Source organism: Notolepis coatsorum (genome assembly GCF_963971535.1).
Source record: "Notolepis coatsorum genome assembly, chromosome: 9".
NCBI lineage: Eukaryota > Metazoa > Chordata > Actinopteri > Aulopiformes > Paralepididae > Notolepis > Notolepis coatsorum.
In genome coordinates, this window is record NC_140173.1 from 11595084 (window position 1) to 11617889 (window position 22806).

Here is a 22806-nt window from a genome sequence, read left to right on the forward strand (position 1 = left end):
TACTGACTATCTGTATGTCATGTATGTCATATATGTCTATATGAATTGAAAATGGGGGACCCTGATGGAAACAAGACAAACGTCTTTCTCAGGTCTGCATCCCCTTAACAATTGTATGTATTGAGCCGTACTGTATTGTACCCATTCTGCAATCTGTTAAATAAAGTTTTCATTCATTCATTCATTCATTCATTCATTCAGTGGAATTAAGGTGGCCATGCCCACCTCGATTGTGCAGAAAAATACAAATAATAGAATAAAATAGAATAGATCATAGATAGACATGATAAAAGGTACTAAGATAAAATACTATACAATGCTAAGCTTACGAATTAAAAGGTAATGAGTCCTATATACAGGGGCAGAGCTTCCTATAGGCAGTTGCTTAGAGCGCCACCAAAAACTGCATCCAACAAAAAAAAAATTGAATATAATATATATTATTACTATAGTTTTTTTTTGCTGGGCAGACATTGTTGCGCCCTTCTAGATCTGCAACTAGTATTTTGACATTTAAAAAAAAGTACAACACAACATTTATTTGGGGGGGGGGGGGGGCCCTGCCTATATACACTACTGTATGCTATACATATACATTTATGCTATGTAACTATACTATACTAACTATACAAAAATACATGTATCCAATAATGCCTTGGATTCACAAGTACGCCTCATTTATACCAGAAAACACATGAAACAAGATGGAAAAATAGGCACGCTTGTACTTGTACATTTTGTTTATTGCATATAAAAAGCTAGACAGAAATATGAAAATTCACATTTACAAAATGTTTAATCAGACAATGAAAAACATCTATTTACAAAACATCCCTTTAATTCAGAACTCCCATCCTTCATAGAATATGAACATAAACTCCAAAGATCACTCCTATCACATGGTGAATAAAGGAACTCGATGTATTATTGCAAAAGTGTTGAACTACTTCAACAATTCCCAGTGAATATGTGACGTTTATTCTCAGCGAGGGCCAAAGTGATGGTAAGAGATTAATGATACTGCGCACATTGATGTTTATTCTTAAATTAGGGCCAAATATATGGTAACAGATGATTATACTGTGTGTATTGATGTTTATTCTCAGTTAGGGCCAAAGTGATATGAGATTATAATGATACTTTTCATTTGAATTTGTATCCCCAATTTGCATTTGAAAACCCAAAATGTCTCTTAGCAAGCAAATGAACCAGTGAACCATAATTATGCGTTATTTGACTAGTGCCGTCTGTCAATCAGTGTCCAATACCATTACCAGTCTTTGTAACTTTTAGCAATTTTATAAGAAAGTAGTTATCTTAATTAGCGAATGACTGAAAAACAAAAAACAGATTCAATAAAATGAGGTGACAAACAGGAGAAATGCGTGTGAATTGTGACTTTTCAAATAGTTTTTGAGTTTGTGTTAACGTGGCACGACCAGGGACTTAAAAAAAAAAAAAAAAAAAAAACACCACGTAAGGCAACAGAAGGCTGCAAAACACCACAAACGGACCAAACATTCAATGTTCTAGAAACAAAGATTTTAGGAAAAAGTATCATGGTATCATGGTTGTTGGTCACTTAAAATCACAATAGTGACCAAAAATCAAATACCATTGGTGCCATGGTTCAAACTGAATGATACCATGGTGGTATCAGGTACAAAAGTGGTATCATGGCGATACACGACTTCTAACACGACAGTACCATGGTCAATTATTTAATGCAATGGCTGGTACCATGGTAAAACTGAACATCCAACTACCGTGATACTTTTTTGTTAAGGGTTATATGAAGGATCTGTGAAGAGGACACGATTGGGCCCCCCAGGCACGAGTGGTCACGCTCCAATCTATAGGGTTGACGGCCCCCTCTGGTTCCTCTCCCAAATGGACAAAACAGCCTTTTGTATATCAGTGGAGCCACGTCTCTGTTACATGATGCAAGCATCCAGATATTAGAGAAATATCCAGGGAAATTAAAATGACATCCGTTCACAAAGTGGACCAGTGAGCTAAACATCGCTCTGGTAGCAGTATAGGTTCAATACGGCAGCAAACCGGTACAATCAATATGATGCAATCTTAGTCACCGGCTGACCAGAACAAGTAGGAACAGAGAGTAGACTTCATGACGAGGTCCGAAGCACAAAGAGGGCCCTGTGTTGTGTAGGTCATGTGTTGTGCGACCGGCCAAAGCACATTATTGGACCGAGATTAAAAAAAGAAAGGCACTGTTTTAGGGGGTGGAATGCAATGAAGACACTGAGCGATATGCAGACATGAGGAAAAACTACACTTTCCAAGGCTGTCTGGGGAGGTCTTCTGGGGAGGTCTTCTGGGGAGACTGTCTGGGGAGACCGTATTGCATAGTATCCTTTCAGCCACAAAGTCGTTCAACTCTGGACGACTCATGTGCTATAGGGTCCCATGTAGGGTATTCATGGAGTACAGAGAAGCACCATGGTTACAGGCTCCATGCAAACTAAGGACCTGCCGCTTAATACTATGACAAATTGCAGAATCTTCGCTCACTAGAAGGTACATTCATTACCAACGTTTAACGATCAATCAATGCAGACGAGTTAAAAGAGTCTCATTTGCCAGAATTTTAGACTAGTCTAAGAAAATTTGGCTGCGTGAAAAACATGCTGTGAAAAAAACGTTAGTATAAAAGGGGAAGAGGAAGCTGAATTCCAGGAATCAAATGGTTTTCCTAAATCCCAGTCTAGACTATATTAGTATTCACAAATGTAATCTATATCCAGAAATAAGAAGTCTTGTCCAAGGCTCCTCAACAGCCTATACAAATGTTCTAACCACTGGAAGACATCAGGCTAGATTCAAACTATAGATAAAGTCACCTGCTTCAAGTGTCTACTGAACGATCATCTGCCATTATGGGACCTATTCTTAAAAAGGTGCTATAGATAACATTCAGCCACTAGATGTCGCACTAGAGCACCAGCATGTCATTAATCCAATCAGGTGCATTCCACGTGGGGAAATGGGAAGTAGGGAAAGATACATGCAGGCAACATGTAAACATTCATTTTTCGACCTACGACATTTATTTTTTCAATCAATAATTCAATCAAAAAACAATACTTTATTCCACACCTTTCTAAAAGCTGTGGATGTATTTGATTGTTTATATAAATGATTACTCTCTGCATACACATTTTATCTATAGCACCTTTTAAGTTAGTCTACATTTATGTTCTACACTAACATACGCTCACAGGGCTGAGGTGAACGACTTAAGACAATAATTAGAAGATGTTATTAGCTAGATATCTACATGTTAATTTACATCTCTTGCTTCCCTTGAGGCAGTGGTGTTGCAAGGAGGAACATATTGCTGCCAGAATAGCACATTAAGACCAACTGAAATTCATCAAAACAGGTGTGTTGCCCTTTTGGTTTCAACACTTCTTTTTTGGTTTAAAAAAAAGACTGGACTACAACTCCCCAAGAAGTTGGTTAAAGATGACTTTAATGTCATCATGCCATACGACACGACACACACACACACTAAATTAAAGCTAGTCTGGTGTATTAAGTGCACTTCTCGCTTGTTCACCCAGTCTCTTAACCGAGTCACTCCAGACCAGTGTTACGCTACACAGCTGCTGTGGCTCCACGGTGGGGGGGGGGGGGTTCAGTTTCTTATCTCTCTGGGGGTGGCAGTGGTTCAATAAGGACCATTGCTTCCATTCCAATGTATATTCCTTTCTCTGGTAATTAGATTAAGACCATCATTTAATGCATCACAAACTATTGAACTGTGAAAAAAAGAAATAAAAAGGCAGTAAGAAATGTTTAAGAATATAAGAGTTCCTACGCAGATAAAGTCTATTGAAGAGCACAGCCCTTAGGGGAGAGAGGCACATTTGAAAGTAGTACTGTAGCCGTTGAAAAGGCAGCTCCACGGTGAGTGGCCCGGCTACAGCGCTTGGCCCGGGGGGGTGGGGGGTGTCTCTGCCCCAGGAGCAGAGATACAACAGATGAAGAGGCCACTGTTCCTCACCTCTCTCTTTCAGGATTGAGGTAAAAGTGTTGGATGCCTGAAGATAACAGGAGAGACCGGGGTGGAGAGAGAGAGGAAAGGAGAGCCGTGTTGTTGTTCTCTCTCCAGTAGAGAGAGAGAGAGATGAACGGGTAGCTTCTCCGCTCAGTTAACAGGACGTGGAGACACGAGTGAATCCATGTCCTGTCCTTTCCGACGGAGAGGTTCTGGTCCCGACAGGCGGTCAAACGTCCACGCTGCTCTCTAGTAGTTGAACTTGACCTTCTCGATGTCTGCGATCAAGGTGCGGGCCAGGTAGATCCCCACCATCTGAGGAGAGCAGAGGGAGAAGGAGAGGGGTGTGAGAGAAGGGAGAGAGAGAGAGAGGCAGGCGTGAGGGAGAAGAAGATATGTCACAACAAACCAAAACGTGTTCAGACCATCAACTCTCTCGGTCTCTTGTTCACATGCACACGTTCTATCCCGATTAAAGGAATACCCGGTTAAAAGAATGCCCGGTTAACCTCTTAACAGGTGGCGGCACGTATAGGTCCCGTTTGGCACTTGTGAGCGCACGTCACGGCACTTTGCGAGCGTCTACCGGCTCGGGGATGCATTTTTCGCCGAACATATAATATACCGTTAGAAACATCTATATTTTCCGCCATTCGAACGCCACCTCACTCGACCAATTCCGTGCCTCAGTTCTCGAGTTACATGGCGATATGTCAGACGAGCGTCTTTTTACGCGCGTCAGATGACCACGCCGGACTGTATACGCTCCAGAACGGACCAATCACAGCTGATAGCGAAAATGATTGGTCAGCGTTGTAGCCAACAAGTATCTGCTTCCAACGATACCCCACGTGGTGATGAAAGTTGACGAGCGAACATGAGTTGTGACTCAGACTTCACAACACACGGAGGTGGATTGGCATTTGTTTACTAAAACGTCTCAAAGACCCATTTCTGAACGGATTTTATAAAATTTGGACCTGTACTACATAAGACTTCTATGTGCAGTGGTTCGGCCAAAAAAAATTCAGAGTATATATCTGCTTAGAAAACAAATGTCAAAAAAAATTCTCCCTGTGATAAATACACAGGTCACAACATGTTTACAGGAACGTTTTGGAGTTGTATTTGGAGTGTATTTTCGTGACTGTTGGGAACTAGGCTACACTGGCACACCTACTTCCAGTGAATGACGCTAAGCTAAGCTAGGCTAACGGTGCGGCTGTTCCCTAAGCCTAATGCATGCACAGAGAAGAAAAAGGTATGCATCTGCTTGTCTAATTCTAGGGTAGATGGCAAATAAGCCAATTTCCCAAAAAGTTGGCATATTCCTTTAAAGTTGATGGCTGTACCTCCAATGTCCTGTCTGTCCTCAAGGGGGTGCCACAGGGCTCTGTGTTGGGCCCCTTATTGTTCACAATCTATATAAATGATTAAGGTAAGGATGTACCCAATGCTAATTTTCATTACTACGCGGATGACACTGTAATCGATTGTTGTGCAGTAACTTTGTCTCTCGAGTATTTACAGGCTGCTTTTAAACTAATAGAAACCCAACTTCTTCTAAGACTAGTAATAAATGCCTAAAACCAAAATGGTCTTTTCAAAATCGAAAGCAAAACCCCATCTGCTGGGAAATAGTTTCTACTTTCAAATACCTTGGAATTATTCTGGATGACAACTTGTATTTTAAGCCACATATTGAAAATCTCGCTAAGAAGCTGAGGTTTCCATTTTAGAAACCAGGCTTGTTTTTCCTTTCATTCTAAAAAGAGGCTCGTCGCTGCTACTTTTCTACCGGTACTCGATTATGGTGACGTGTTGTACATGTTGTTCTACCTCGTTGCTTATGCTGGATGCCACTTATCATGGTGCGCTAAGATGCATTACTGGCTGTAGACCCCTCACTCATCTCTGCATTTTGTACAAGGAGGTAGGTTGGCTGTCCCTGCCTGCTCGTAGCTCTCTGGCCTGCTTTTACCTGGAATAGACTTAAAAATCTCTTAAACTCCAGGCCCTCATTCATCAACGTGTCTTACGCACAGATTTGTGCTTACCCTGTGCGTACGATCATTTCTAAGCAAAGAGTGGGATTCATCAATTTCAACTTGAACTTGACTTCGTGCTTATGTGTACGCACAGCTCGGAGCACACTTAGCTGACGCCCAGTGGTAGAATATATTATTACAACAAGGAAATGAGCTTCTGTGCATTAGTTTCAACACTGGCATGTTCTGTATGAACCGTAATTCATTATAGTTCATTGTAAAATAGCAACAGTAGTGTAATTATGGTCAAAACCCTATAAATAGCATTTGGAATAATAGATCTTTCTCTCAGAATGAATGCAGCATGGTTTATATAGCGTTATCAGAATATACGGGGTGTACTGACTGACTGCGCTCCGCGTAGCTCAACTCGTTATTATTTTGCGCACAGACCGCAGAAACACGGGAACGTTTTGATTATATTTAAAGGGCTTTACGTTAAACGAAACAAGTGGAGTTTCGAAGCTGTAAGCAGAGTCATATGAACACCCACGATATAGTGTTCTTCCCCCTTTTTACTGCATAAGAAAGAATAGAAAACGCATTGCAATGACACCAGATAGTGGACAGACTATGTATATGATGGGATTGAAGTTCGCGTTTTTGTTGATCATAGGCATGCTGTCAGAGTATGATATCTTAATCAAACATTCTAGAACATTTGTCGTCACAGATCATGTCCTAATAGAACATAGGCTATGGCATGGATCGTGATATTGTGTGGACTGTTATTATTACTGTACTGGTACCACCCATTGTGACAACAGCCTTGTGAGTCCCGCACACAAACATGATGGAATTCAAGTTCATGTATTGAAAGGCAGGCTACATCATACATGCAGTGAGATTCATTGTTCTTGTATATGCTCTCGTATTATTGTTTATATAGGCTACCCAATACCGACATCAAAATAGATTGTAGTATGCCTCTAGAAATCATATGCAGCAGGTAGAAAATTGACGGGAGATCCATCGCGATTTGGAATAAAATTGAGAACTTTAATCCCTGGGTATTAATCAAACAACACAGGAAAAGGCAGTCATATTCCAGCGCGGTCTTTATTAGTGTTTGCGCTGCCCAGGCAGCAATGGTTAATAGATATCATATCCGACATCACCGTTCTCATAACACGCTTCCCTCGGCTTAGTCCATTTTTCCACATTTCATGGGGGTATACCATTACCGTATATGGTTGATCGGGGCGGTTCTGGTATGCAAATACTTAAAACAGTGCACAAGCTCAAACGTAGGATCAAAGTCATATTCATCATGACAGGTGTGCGTAGAGCCTGCGTACGCACGTGTGATGAATCCCGATTTTCCTGTGCGTGCACTGATTCTACATTCTGTGCTTACGTGTGGAAATAGAACATGTTCTACGTCCACGTTGATGAATGAGGGCCCAGGCTTTTATTACTTTGCACAGTTTTAAAACCCTAATTACTGACCTTTTAATTACTAATATGAGAGTGTGCAAATGCTCCTCTGCTTAATTCCTACTGGTTACTGTGCACGCTGCAGTAATGTTATGTTTGATGCTTAGCCTCACCTGACCTTCCCTCTCAATCACTTCCCTGTAACGGTGAAGAGGCGAGGCGTTGTGCTCACGCCTGGCGATACAAAGGTATCACTCACTTCTTTGGTTTATGAGTTGCACACATGCATATTACACACACAGACTGTTTAGGATCAATAGTAATGCAGACGACCTGTCCTGATTTCCCTCAGGCTGGGGAACTAGATGTACCGTTGCGGCCTGGGTGTGTGCTGTGTGTGTGTGCGGCGCCGGGTGTTTCACTCATTCAGTTCAAGTGTAAGTCTAGCTCTCTCTCTGTCGTTTGTATTACCGACCGTGACTATAAATGTTTGTCTTGTAGTGTGCAACAGCCAGCATTTAATATAGGAAGGTTCATGAACTGCTGTCATGCTCTGTTATGGTACAATGTTGGATCTACTTTGTAGCCATGGTTAAATGTCTGTTATGCTCTGATATTCATTGTTTAATTTCCATGTCATGACAGGTGGTGGTCCTGGTCAACAGGTGGTCACTGTTTTTGGCTACTACAGGTTAGGGTGTAGTGTGGATTCAGTCTGTCTCTGTTTGCTTATTTATACATTGTGATAACTCTATTTTGTATGAAATTCAACTTACTCTCTTATATTATAGCATTCAATAAAGATAATTATATTAAATATAATTGCTTTGTCTGTCTGTTATATGCCCTAAGCCTCATGGTTACATCTGGATTATCTTGTTTTTATAATCGTGGGAAGCCAAAATCACAAACATGTATTCATTAACTTATTTATGTAGTCATGTTCCTCCCTCATACTCTTCCCATGTAAATTATTAAAGCTAGGAGTGCAAGTGTAGCTGCAGAGGTGGTGAAGATGAGTTATTACCTGTAGCAGTGATATGACGATGAACACTATGGCCACGGTGTAGAGGTTTCCAGGCAGCCAGGCCTCCAACGCTGTGATGCAGCCCTTGTTGTAGATATAGGTGCTCCATTCGCTTGTCTGTTAACACGCAAATAACATTGTTCACAGAAAAAATAACATTGAAAAATAACATTGAAAAATAACATTGCAACGTCATCACAGCCATAGAAAAGCAAAACGAGGAAGAGAGATAAGAGTGGGCAGGGACATGAGCACCCATGTGTCCCAACACCGTTATACCTGTATAGTGAATGAACACTCCAGGGTCCTTTATAGGAACACTGGTGTGTTACTACGGTTTGGACCATGTATACTATCAGAACTATTACTACCGAATGATTGAATCCTGCCATTCACTACTGCCATCACTATTACCATCATCATTATTACTTTGCTCAATGCTCCATTATTATTAGTATTACCTATCCTCCAAGAACCTTTATAGTGAATAACCGCTCCAAGAACCTTTATAGTGAATAACCGCTCCTAGAACCTTTATAGTGAATAACCGCTCCAAGAACCTTTATAGTGAATAACCGCTCCAAGAACCTTTATAGTGAATAACCGCTCCAAGAACCTTTATAGTGAATAACCGCTCCAAGAACCTTTATAGTGAATAACCGCTCCAAGAACCTTTATAGTGAATAACCGCTCCAAGAACCTTTATAGTGAATAACCGCTCCAAGAACCTTTATAGTGAATAACCGCTCCAAGAACCTTTATAGTGAATAACCGCACCAAGAACCTTTATAGTGAATAACCGCTCCAAGAACCTTTATAGTGAATAACCGCTCCAAGAACCTTTATAGTGAATAACCGCTCCAAGAACATTTATAGTGAATAACCGCTCCAAGAACCTTTATAGTGAATAACCGCTCCAAGAACCTTTATAGTGAATAACCGCTCCAAGAACCTTTATAGTGAATAACCGCTCCAAGAACCTTTATAGTGAATAACCGCTCCAAGAACCTTTATAGTGAATAACCGCTCCAAGAACCTTTATAGTGAATAACCGCTCCAAGAACCTTTATAGTGAATAACCGCTCCAAGAACCTTTATAGTGAATAACCGCTCCAAGAACCTTTATAGTGAATAACCGCTCCAGGAACCTTTATAGTGAATAACCGCTCCAAGAACCTTTATAGTGAATAACCGCTCCAAGAACCTTTATAGTGAATAACCGCTCCAGGAACCTTTATAGTGAATAACCGCTCCAAGAACCTTTATAGTGAATAACCGCTCCAAGAACCTTTATAGTGAATAACCGCTCCAAGAACCTTTATAGTGAATAACAACTGCAAGACACTTAACTTTTTCTTTAGACAAATGGATACATGTTGAGGGGCTGGGAGAATATGTGTCAGGTGGCTTATTTCAGAAGATATCTAGTCAAAATCCTCTCTAACACAATGTAACATCGGACATTACGAGGCTCACCTTAAATTTCTCTCTGACGTCATAACCACACTGCGTGTTCACCACAGAGTCCTGAGGAGAGAGAAAACATTTGTTATTTCTTAACCACTTCTTCTGTTACCCCAGGGATATCATCATAACAGGGCAGCACAGGAAGTGAGGTTGACACAGGCAGTGTATCTGTGTTGCAACACCCGTTTCCCGTCAGTGATGATGACGTGTCTCCAACATGCGTGTCATGTATCGACTCGTGTTGCTCATGGAAAGAGACAGGAAGACGGAGCGACACAGACGAGCATCAACTGGTGGAAACCTTGTTGAACGTGCTGCACAGCCAACGGTCAAACTAAACTAGGCACTGCAGATAAAACATGACTCAAGATCCAGCAATATCACATGAAACGCACCACTGAAAACATGGTCAGAGAGGTATTTTAGAGTCAACTTTAGGTAGAAACAGAGAACGTGGACAAGTGTACTGGAGCAGTTAGGGGTTTAAGTGTCTTGCTCAAGGACACTTCGACACGCTGCCGGGAGGACCGGGAATCGAGCCAGGAACCTTCCGATTACCAGACGACCGCTGGAGAAATGGTAAGTAGGGAGGGGCTACATCACGCAACGTGCACATATCAACGTGCACACACCCGCTGCCCACAGGCCGATGCCCAGAAGCGTGCCGAGCACGGCGGGACAAGAAGACGCATAACCCTGCAGATAACTATAAACAAATGAAAAATAGTTTGTAGGTCCGGCTTCTGACAAGTGTCCACAACTTGAGGCCCGTGAGAGCGACCCAGCCGCTGCCCCCCTGCAGTAGTGTGTTCCCCTCACCCCGACCCAGCCGCTGCCCCCCTGCAGTAGTGTGTTCCCCTCACCCCGACCCAGCCGCTGCCCCCCTGCAGTAGTGTGTTCCCCTCACCCCGACCCAGCCGCTGCCCCCCTGCAGTAGTGTGTTCCCCTCACCCCGACCCAGCCGCTGCCCCCCTGCAGTAGTGTGTTCCCCTCACCGCCGGGGGGCCCGTGAGAGCGACCCAGCCGCTGCCCCCCTGCAGTAGTGTGTTCCCCTCACCACCGGGGGGCCCGTGAGAGCGACCCAGCCGCTGCCCCCCTGCAGTAGTGTGTTCCCCTCACCCCGACCCAGCCGCTGCCCCCCTGCAGTAGTGTGTTCCCCTCACCCCGACCCAGCCGCTGCCCCCCTGCAGTAGTGTGTTCCCCTCACCCCGACCCAGCCGCTGCCCCCCTGCAGCAGTGTGTTCCCCTCACCCCGACCCAGCCGCTGCCCCCCTGCAGCAGTGTGTTCCCCTCACCGCGGGGTCGGTGAGGCAGCAGGAGAACGGCACGCCACACTTCTCCCGGCTGCGGTGCGTGCCGTTACAGCTGAAGTACACGTTCATGTTCCAGTCATCCGGGTCCGTGGCGCCACAGCAGTGGTTCTGTCGTGAGAGAGAGGAGAGAGGAGAGAGGAGAGAGAGGTTCAGAGTTGCTCAAGGACACTTCGACATGTTGCCTGGGAATCTAACCGGGAAGCGTCTATGCTTTTACCAACCGGTTCGTGTTTCCGGGTTCCCGTTTTGCGCTCTGATTGGCCACTGACCTACACTAGTACGCCCCCCTCGCTATGAGCGTAGAGAGAGAAATAATGTGTGGACACTTTGAAATGGGTACGCCCTACTGCCTCCAGGAACAGCTGTTTCCGCGTGACTTTATGTGTGCTAAAGTTCAAGTTTAAAGTGCTTAGAAATGCCGGTAAATGCCGGTTCATTCATGCTTTGAGGCACACTTCCTGACAGGACTTTATAATATTGTATTTTATAATATTGTAGCTTGACAATTTTAAGAAACTACGCTCTCAGCTGAGAGTCAAGAAACGACGCTCTCAGCAGTCATCTTATGCAGCATCACTTTTCACATCAAAACAAAAGTAGAACTGGAATGTGGACTTTCGCATATTATTAAAATCCTGTCAATACAATATTATAAAATCCTGTCAGGAAGCGTGCCTCAAAGCATGAATGAACCGGCATTTACCGGCATTTCTAAGCACTTTAAACTTACCAGAACTTTAGCGCACATAAAGTCACGCGAAAAGCAAATACACACACACACCCACCCCTTACCAGTTTCTGCAGAGAGTCTATGAGGTTCTGGAGGTCTATGTCGTCTCTGTAGGCTTTGATGTTGGCGAGGAAGAACTCTTTGATCCAGTCCCTGACCTGGCCCTGGAAGACGAAGGCCAAGATGGCGGCGGTGAGCTCCAGGAAGAAGATGAAGCCGATCACTCCGGAGAACTGAGGAGGAGAGTGGGGAGAGAGAGAGGAGAGTGGGGAGAGAGAGGAGGAGCGTGGGGAGAGAGAGAGAGGACAACCATCTGACTTGGTGACGGGGGCTAGCAGCAGGAAAGAGATCACCACCAGTGCTAGAGAGAACGTGGGACGTTAATGAGACACGGTTATTCACCCTAACTAGTGTGGGCCCCTGTATCTCATACGACGAACCATAAAAGTCTGTTTTAGGTTTTCAGAGGAATAATGTTTTTAGATTTTATTATCTAAATATGCATGTGCATATCGGTGTGTGGAGTGAAGTTGTGGAATAATTTACCCGAATACATCAAACAGAGTAAACATGTGGCACAATTTAAAAAGCAGCTAAAAAAATACACATTGGAAAAATACTGAAATGAGTATTGAGGATAAAAAAAGTTATGTTATATTGTGTATGTAGTGCTGTACTATATTCACTGCTGTCAAGTGAATCAAGTTTTTTTTTTCTTGTAATCTTTTAATATAAGTAAAAAGTATATTCTATATTGTAATACACTAAATTATGTTATATCTAGTCAAATTAATGGAAGAACAAAGATAAATGTAAGGGGGTAGGGATCAATAAGCTTAGCTTCCCTCTACTCCTTTTTTGGACATGTCTGCTAACCAAACACATTGCTCTTGACCTTTTGTTTATAATTCCTTTTTTTTTCTTTTTTTTAATGTTTTTCTTTTAATGTTTTTTTAATTTGTTGCTATGATTGTTTGGTTCGACGGAACAAGATAACGTGAGTTGTTTGGAGAAATATGGAGAATAACATGTCCAAAAATAAACGTTTTCATTGATTCATTCATTCATTCATAAATATGCTAAGTTAGAGTGCCGAGTTCACTCAGTTAAAGACGACAAGGTCATCATATTCACACTCCCAAGTGATTTAGATGACCTTCACACCGGCAAATGCATTTCTTTTTTAAATATTCTTTTTAAAGGACTTCAGTGCAAGGGTTCAATTATTATCCCAATAAGAACACTTTTAGAATCATAACCCACCAAAGAGTCATGGCTAGACACTGCTGTCCAACTAATAACAGTACAAAATGAATAATATGAAAACACAACTAGGCTTATAGTACACGTAGTTATTATCTCACACCAGCAGGGGGGGCCCGGTACAAGCCCACTACAACACTTGACCAGCAGCAGGGCCCGGTACAAGCCCACTACAACACTTGACCAGCAGGGGGGGCCCGGTACAAGCCCACTACAACACTTGACCAGCAGGGGGGGCCCGGTACAAGCCCACTACAACACTTGACCAGCAGGGGGGGCCCGGTACAAGCCCACTACACCACTTGACCAGCAGGGGGGGCCCGGTACAAGCCCACTACAACACTTGACCAGCAGGGGGGGCCCGGTACAAGCCCACTACAACACTTGACCAGCAGCAGGGCCCGGTACAAGCCACTACAACACTTGACCAGCAGGGGGGGCCGGTACAAGCCACTACAACACTTGACCAGCAGGGGGGGCCCGGTACAAGCCACTACAACACTTGACCAGCAGGGGGGGCCGGTACAAGCCACTACAACACTTGACCAGCAGGGGGGGGCCGGTACAAGCCACTACAACACTTGACCAGCAGGGGGGGCCCGGTACAAGCCCACTACAACACTTGACCAGCAGGGGGGGCCCGGTACAAGCCACTACAACACTTGACCAGCAGGGGGGGGCCGGTACAAGCCCACTACAACACTTGACCAGCAGGGGGGGGCCGGTACAAGCCCACTACAACACTTGACCAGCAGCAGGGGCCGGTACAAGCCCACTACACCACTTGACCAGCAGGGGGGGCCCGGTACAAGCCCACTACACCACTTGACCAGCAGCAGGGCCCGGTACAAGCCCACTACAACACTTGACCAGCAGGGGGGCCCGGTACAAGCCCACTACAACACTTGACCAGCAGGGGGGCCCGGTACAAGCCCACTACAACACTTGACCAGCAGCAGGGCCCGGTACAAGCCCACTACACCACTTGACCAGCAGCAGGGCCCGGTACAAGCCCACTACAACACTTGACCAGCAGGGGGGGCCCGGTACAAGCCCACTACAACACTTGACCAGCAGCAGGGCCCGGTACAAGCCCACTACACCACTTGACCAGCAGGGGGGGCCCGGTACAAGCCCACTACAACACTTGACCAGCAGGGGGGGCCCGGTACAAGCCCACTACAACACTTGACCAGCAGGGGGGGCCCGGTACAAGCCCACTACAACACTTGACCAGCAGGGGGGGCCCGGTACAAGCCACTACACCACTTGACCAGCAGGGGGGGCCCGGTACAAGCCCACTACAACACTTGACCAGCAGGGGGGGCCCGGTACAAGCCCACTACAACACTTGACCAGCAGCAGGGCCCGGTACAAGCCCACTACAACACTTGACCAGCAGGGCCCGGTACAAGCCACTACAACACTTGACCAGCAGGGCCCGGTACAAGCCCACTACACCACTTGACCAGCAGGGTACAAGCCACTACACCACTTGACCAGCAGGCACATCGTTATCACTGCAGCAAAAGCAGACAGTTGTCCGCCTACACATTAATAATTCTCCATCTCAGGCACCAAGGCTGCTACACAAAGTACTCAAAGATAAAACACCAGGCGACTCACCATTAGAATAGCTAAGGGAACTAGTGTCCCGCTAGCAGGTCTGTTGTGGTCCAGGGCTGTGTCTGTGGCCCGAGGATTGACCCGAGGGCCGGGGGGGCAGAGGTGATGGTCCCACTGACGCACGCTTTGTGCCACACATTGCAAGAACTGCTTGGTACTACTAGGTGAGCTGGTTTGGTAATCACAGGATCGCCACATGCTTGGGTGGTGCCCGCAGCGGCTACTGAGTAACTAACTAAATTAACCCACTAACTGCTGACTGGCGTTAGCTTGTGGCTGTTCTAGCAGCAGGACGTAGCCACAGATCGACCGGGCACCGAGGTCTCCTCCATCTCACACATCTCGTTCCTGCCCTTTTCTACAGGCCCAGGGCTGTTATTATAGAGGTTTATAATAAACCACAACGTAAAAACATTAGTCTCCGAAGAGAAAAGATGCATTGCACTAGATTGTAGCTTTAGCTATTTTACATGTCCAGTCCCTTGTACATACAATATAAAAAAAAGGGATGTCCGATATTATCGGCCTACCGATATTATCGGCCGATATCGGCATTAAAATGTGATATCGGAAAATATCGGTATCAGTTTTCAAAAACATTTCTATAACCTTTATTTACTCAGGCAAGCAAGTAAGAACAAATTCAGATTTTATTTATTGTCAAAAGTACAACAACAAGAGATATGTAATGTTAATTACCTGAAATTATTCCGTTTTTTGGGGGGGGAAACCATGCATATATCGGTATCGGTTGATATCGGTATCGGAAATTAAGAGTTGGACAATATCGGTAGCGGCAATACAATAAAAACATACAATGTAAAACAATACAATACAAACATACAATGTAAAACAATAGTGGTCCCAGGTGCAATACTCTGGTTTCAAATGCAGTGCAACTTGTTTATCAAGCTAGGCTACATGTGGCAAACTCGAGGGCTATGGAGCCATTAAGCGCCCAGTGTTTTCATCTGGCCCCCCAGACTGAATCCACGTATCAATACACTTTGGCCCACTGCCTCGCCGAGGTGCATCTGTGTGTGTGTGTCTGTATGTGTGCGTATGGCTGTGTGTGTGTGTGGCTGTGTGTGTGTGTGTGTGTGTTCCACTTAGTTCTCAAAGTCCAGGACCAGTTTAACTTCAGTTTAATTTCACATACCTACTACTAAGCTGTGGAAATTAGTTTGTGTTTTGCACAAGACCAGTGAAAGAGGTCTGTGTGTGTATTCTACTTCCCTCCCAGAAGTGCATTTGCAACAACATATTGAGCTGCTATGCATAAATCGAATACAAATAAAAAAATACCAATTAAGCAAGTGACTTATGGAATAGGCACCCATTTTTTTGTCTCCGTTATTAAGTGGTCATCAGTATTTTTCATTTGATAAGAGTTTTTTTGGCCCAAAAGGACCAAAGAAAAGAAAATAAAGTCCTCCCTCCTCACCCCAATACCAGACATAATTTTTTTCTAAACATTTCTTAAATCGCCAGACATTAGTGAATATATACATCTCTTGCAATGAAGTGGTAGAAAGGCTGGTCACATCGTCACTGTCCACTTCCATGCCCTCAAAAAAGGCCAAGAAAGGTTGCCAAATATTATGGAATTTTTCCATACATCCTCTTGACAGTATACCTGATTTTTTTCCAGTTTAATATGATACATGACTTCCCTCATCCAGTGACTGTATGCAGGCGGATTTGGGTCCTTCCATTTAAACAATATCAGTCTCCTGGCGAAGAGTGAGCAGAAGGCCAACATTCTAGATTCCCACCGTCTAAGAGGGGTGTCCACTGGGGCTCCTGCGAACAGCGCAATAAATGGAGATGGCACCACTACCTTTCCAAATATCTTAGATAAGGTCTCAAAAGGGCGGTTAGGTGGCCGAGCGGAGATTGCGTTCGTCACCAGCCCCGGAGCTGTGAGCTGGATTCGCCTGTTCGAATCCAGCTCACAGCTCCGGGGTTGTCACCAGCTTGGCTGGCCGTCTGCACTAATACAATTGGCTGTATTAGAGGGTGGGAGAAGCTGGCGGGGTGGGTCCGGGTCGTTGTAAACAGCGACTCCTACAGTTCGGTCGGGGCGCCTGCTAAGCGCGGATAGGACTCAAGGGGGATAGTGTGGTCCTCCCACACGCTACGTCGCTACGCCCTCTCGATGAGAATCCGCGCTGCCAGGTGAAAAGAAGCGGTGATTGGCTGGACGTGTGTCGGAGGAAGCACGTGATAGCCTCCACTCTCCCAGATGATCTGACTGTGGGGGGTAAGTGCGCAGCGACCAGGAAGGGACTGGGAATTGGCATACGACTAACATTGGGATGGGAGAAAATCGGAGGAAAAATGGAGGAAAAAAAAAAAAAAAAAAAAAAAAAGAGAAGGTCTCAAAGATGGTTTGCCAGTAGGTGTGTAGCTTTGGACACGTCCAGAACGCGTGAATATTTCCCCTGACGGGGGTTGCACTTCCGCGTTCGGTTTGCGCGATCCGATTGGCCACTGACGTTTCTGGTCATGTGACATGTGCGCCAATCGTGTGACGCCCGTTTCTATCACCGGTTAAGCTTAGGCGACTCTTTCGAAGTTGGTTAAGGTTAGAGTTTGTCTACAAGCAGGGCGATAGAACACCAGCCCCGATTCCAAACTCTAACCTTAACCAACTTCGAAAGAGTCGCCTAAGCTTAACCAGTGATAAACTAGGCGTTAGCTAGTTTGCAGGCTGTTCGAGGCGGAAATAGTGATAGAAATAGGCGTCACACGATTGGCGCACATGTCACATGACCAGAAACGTCAGTGGCCAATCAGATCGCGCAAACCGAACGCGGAAGTGCGGAGCCTGTCTGCATATATCGCACATAGGATCTATGTCGGCATATATTTGAGAGTCTGTCTTTAGACCAGTGTAGCCGGTGTACAATCTTAAATTGGATAACAGCACGTTTAAGGCAAATGGAGGAAGAGAAAATCCCCTGTATTATTCTGTCCCATGCGTCTTGTTGTTTTTTTTATCCACTTTCTCCCCATTTTCTATTTTTCTCCCATCCCAATTTCGCTGTGCCAATTCTCCCCTCCCCTGTCTTGAACGTTGCTTGCATATGCCCCCCACTGGCCGGTTGTAGGGAGGATAGAAGCCTTGCATCACGTGTCCCCTCCGATACACAAGGAGGCAACCTGTCACATCTTTTCACCTGCCAGCGCAGACTCTCATTGGTGAGGTGTAACGTGGTTTAACGCCATTTCCTGTCTCTGCTGTGCAGGCGTCCCCCAACCGACCTGTAGGAGTCGCTGTCCACAACGTCCAGATTACCACCCATCGACTTCCACCCGCTAACTCTGCCAATTGAGCCAGTATGACAGCCAGTCCAAGCCGGAGGCAATGCTGACACCCTTATTCGAGACCGGAGTCTCTTGCATTGGTGCTGTACAAGTACCACAACATAAAAAATAAAAAAAATATTTTTTATAATATATATATATTTTTTTTTTATCTCGAAGCTTCGAATTAAAATCGAATCTCGGCCCAACACGTGAATACTTTACCCAACGCAGTTCAAAAAAAATTTCAAAGGTCAGCCCTACTTTATTAATTTCCTTAGATTTTTTGTACACATGATCTCAAGAAGGTACTTAACGAGATCAGTGGCAGTTTTTCATGTCTGGTCATTATTAGCATGGTGTTATTCACCGTCAAAGATGCAAAGAAAAATCATAATTCATATTCTCCTTTGTTTCATCACAATTTGCACCTCGGTACCACTTCGTATTTCCACCTTTACCTCTTGTAGCTCATTTTTAATAAAGTTGAAGTCTTGTGCGGCCGGGTAGCGCAGCGGACTAAGCGTTTGTCTACCACCGCAGAGACACTGGTATCGAATCCGGCTGTCAGCGGTGCCTCCGGCTTGGCCGGCCGTCATACTGACTCAATTGGCAGTGTCAGCGGGTGGGAAGCCGGTGGGGTGGGTCCTGGTCGTTGTAAACAGCGACTCCTACAGGTCGGTCAGGGCGCCTGCACAGCGAGGAGAGAACTGGGGGAGGTAGTGTGATCCTCCCACGCGTTACACTTCCCCAGTGAGAGTCCTCGCTGTCGGGTGAAAAGAGGCGGCTGGCTGTCTCTGCATGTATCGGAGGAAGCATGTGATGGACTTCAGCGCTCCCTAGACCGGCAAGTGGGGGGCAAATGCGCGCAACGACCAGGAAGGGGAGGGGGGAATTGGCATAACGGCTAAATTGGGATGGGAGAAAATACAGAAAAAGAGTAGGAGAAAAAGTAGATAAATTAAGTTGAAGTCTTTGGAAAGTGCACCTTTCATTTCTGACTTTATTATCGCCGAAAATGTCCACTTTTAGCGAGAGAAGAATCTCTGACTTCAAGGCTGTGGTGTCCGCCGCCGGCATTCTTGACGAGCTGGTTGATGATGGCTTGGCAGCGGGACTAGATATCGAGGCTCTGTCGGGCCTAGTAGTGGCTGGTCCGGTGTACAAAAATGTACGCAAGTTCGCGGCCATCTGTCCACATAAACATTGTCCACTGACTTAAGTAATATATCCTGAGCAAAATTCACAAAGTTTTGTGAAGTAAAACGCTTACTAACTTAAGATAAAACAGAACCTCGACGAGAGCTCAAACTAAATGCGTGTTACTCCATTGCCAGCTCAACAGCGCCCCCTTGGTAATAAGAGTTTGACACCACCGAGCTAAGACCTTGTCCAGACAAAGACGGAACCGATCTTCTTTGTTCTTAGGCCTTGTCCAGACGAAAACGATTTTGATCTTTTTCGTTTATTTAAAAAAATACGTTTCCGTAAAAACGAAAACGTCTCAAGATAATAAGTGCCTGCCACTTAGACGTCGCTCTTTTATTTTGAAAACCCCCGACCGGAAGTGTTGTTTTCGATAACTTGAGCTAACTTTATTTTTTATCCTCTTTTTTTATCCACCTGATTTTCTATGCTTTTCTCCCCATCCCAATTGAGTCGTTATGCCAATTCCCCCCTCCCCTACCTGGTCGCTGTGCACATGTTCCCCCTACTGGTCGGTACAAGGGAACCCTGAAGTCTACCACATGCTTCCTCCGACACATGTGGAGACAGCCAGTGACTCATTGGTGAAGCGTAACGCGTGGGAGGTCACGCTGCCTTCACCACTTCCTGCCTTTCGCTGAGCAGGCTCGCAGACCTGACCTGTCGCTGTCCACAACGCCAGATTACCACCCACGACTTCCCTCCCGCTAACTCAGCCAAACGAGTTAGTATGACGATCGGCCCAAGCCGCAGGGCAATGCTGACTCCGGGAGTCAAGACCGCAGCCTCTTGCATTGGTGACGAGCGCAATCTCCGCTACGCCACCCGACCGCCCTAACTTGAGCTAAAGGAGTGGAGAGAGAGACAGAGACCGCGGCTCAAACGACCAGTGTTGTATTAAAGTAATTGATTGATGTTTAACTTGTCCCTGTGTCCAAACGTTGTCTGTATTTAACGTTACCTCAGGATACCGCTGTCTATTGTATTTAGTTGGTTAGCTATTTAGTAGGGATGCCCCGATCGATCGGCCAGCGATCGGTATCGGCTGATATTCAGTATAAATATGAGATCGGTGAATTCCGATAATGCTTTATTTTCGCCGATCGTGAAAACCGATCGATGACACGGAAAACATGATCCAATTCTCTGCGGCGTTCTCACTCGCTCTTCTCTCACAGCCACACAGCTGCTGCACGTCTTGCCCCTCCTCCTCCTTCTCCCCCTCCCAGACCCATCTCATGTCAACAAACCCTTCTTACGGCAAGAGTCGAGTGCATGAGCAGCTCAGAGCTCCTCTTTCAACATAACAAGCATTAAACAAAATGGCCCAGTCATCTATTCACTTTTGTTTAATACATGAGGCGTTGTCTAATGTTATCTAGCTACTGATAGCTCCTGATATCAACATCTGATATCATCAGTTTGGCATTAGTTTTCACAGGTGCTGGCTAGCGTTGGCTAACTAGCCATCGCTCGTGAGCTAACGTTAGCTACCTAGCTAACGTTACTTTCAGACCCTGTTAGTGAAGTTGAACTATCGCTCTGACGGGACGCTGAGGGCATGCTGAATGTGATTTGACCAAAGCAAAGTGTACACAGACAGTGGAGCTGTTTGCAGATAGCGAGCATTTTGACTCGCAGATAATACAACTACTAGTACAATTATATTATATATATATTTTATTAAATTTGTTTTATATATTTAAATTTGTTTATTCTTTTTATTAAACCAAAAACTATCGGTATCGGCCGATATGGCTCATAGACGATCGGTACCGGTGGCAAAAAACGTGATCAGGGCATCCCTACTATTTAGCTAATGTTGATAGCATTTTGAATAGCATCAATGCTAGCTGGCTGGCTACAGCTTTATTTACTAAATTATGGAGGCTTTTTAATCGTCAAGGTAAGAGGATTTGTCATGATCAACTGAAGGCATATGCTATGGAACAGTATGTGCTTGGCTACTACTTGGGTTTTCAGAAAAAGGCCAGCTATGTGACGCTAATCTCTAGCTAGTATCGTGTATTGCATCACAGTAGCCTCCTGATCAAGCCCAATTAGCTTCTGTAACACGAACGCAACCACTCTGCCATTGTTGTTTAATAATAACTCCCGGTGTTTAATAAACACTTCTAGCCAGGATATCTGGACATAAGACATATGTATCATGTTTCTTTTTGTTGGCTGGGTTTGCGCATGCAGATTAAGGGAGATGTCAATCTGTTGTCGACGGTGGTAGTACAGGCGCAGTACATTTAGCTGTAAAAGCCTGATCAAGCTCAATAGCTTCTGCAACACGAACGCAACTACTCTGTACATGCCATTGTTGTTGTGATGTTGGCTGAGTTTGAACATGCGGGTTAAGGGAGAGGTGGGCTGTCGCGTCATCGGTTCAGGAGAAGAGCCGGTCTCAGAAAGTAGCGTCTTCAGGCTGCCAGAACGCAGTTCCGTGTGGATGAAATACTTTGACTGATACGACGAAAATTGGTTTCGTCTGGACATGGCCTTAGGCTGCGGTTACACTAGGGCCATTTTCGTTTCGTTTTCAGGGTCAGTTTAGCTTTTCAGAACGCAACGTAATGGCAGGCAAGTTAGACATCCGTTTTTGCCTCCTGAGCACAGTGGTGTATATACACATGTAGTACAATGCCAAAGCAGTAGGTGGCGATGTAGTTCAAACATGAAGGGCATTTTCAACCAATCAGAAAAGTTGAATGTGCCAATACACTTCCTGCTTAAAAACAACAAAGCCACCATCTTTAAATGCCTCGCGTGAGCCATTTAGCCAACGCAGCATTTATTTTTCAGTAAAGAAAGTGCAATAAACAAAACGGATACATTCACTGTGTGTTCTGCCTCTCATTTGTTGATGAAACAAAACTAACATCAACACAATTGACCACCAAGAGCGGAGTTTAGTCTCACAAAAAGATTGTCGCCAATTTTGTTAGCTTACGTGCTAACGTGATGGGGATATGCCATTATAACAGTATAGCATTGTTGCTAGCAGCTTGGTAACGTTAATGCTAGCAGAATGAATGGATGTAAACTTTATTTAACAGATTGCAGAATGGGTACAATACAATACGGCTCAATACAAACAATTGTTAAGGGCATTAATGCAGACTGTTGTAGGTTGGACTGGGCTCTAGGGGTGGACGGTATAAACGGTATACGGTATAAACGGTATGAATTTGCTCTACGGTATGGATTTTGACTATACCTTGTAACCGGTAGAGCAGATCTAAAATAGCAATGACGTCATGTAACCACAGCGCGACTATTTCACTCGCATTTGCCCCTAAAAATAGATAGAATTAGTAATAGATATGTGCAAACTGGAAAAAGTTATTTAGGAGGCTTCGCGCAGTGGGCGTGTCAACACGCAATTGTCATTTCATAATAAACGCATA

The 22806-nt window shown here is 44.9% G+C and overlaps 1 protein-coding gene across 1 annotated transcript in view; it reads right to left on the bottom strand.

Annotated features, from left to right (window-relative positions):
- Nucleotides 1-736: 736 nt before the first annotated feature.
- tspan14 (tetraspanin 14) overlaps nucleotides 737-22806 on the bottom strand; it is a 63296-nt gene continuing 41226 nt past the window's right edge. Inside the window, exons 5-9 of the mRNA XM_084321591.1 lie at nucleotides 12049-12219; nucleotides 11239-11364; nucleotides 9953-10003; nucleotides 8477-8593; nucleotides 737-4339 (exon numbers count right to left, since the gene is read on the bottom strand). Coding sequence (XP_084177717.1) covers nucleotides 4274-4339; nucleotides 8477-8593; nucleotides 9953-10003; nucleotides 11239-11364; nucleotides 12049-12219 — 531 coding nt within the window. The 3' untranslated portion in view covers nucleotides 737-4273. The remainder of the gene's footprint in view (nucleotides 4340-8476; nucleotides 8594-9952; nucleotides 10004-11238; nucleotides 11365-12048; nucleotides 12220-22806) is intronic.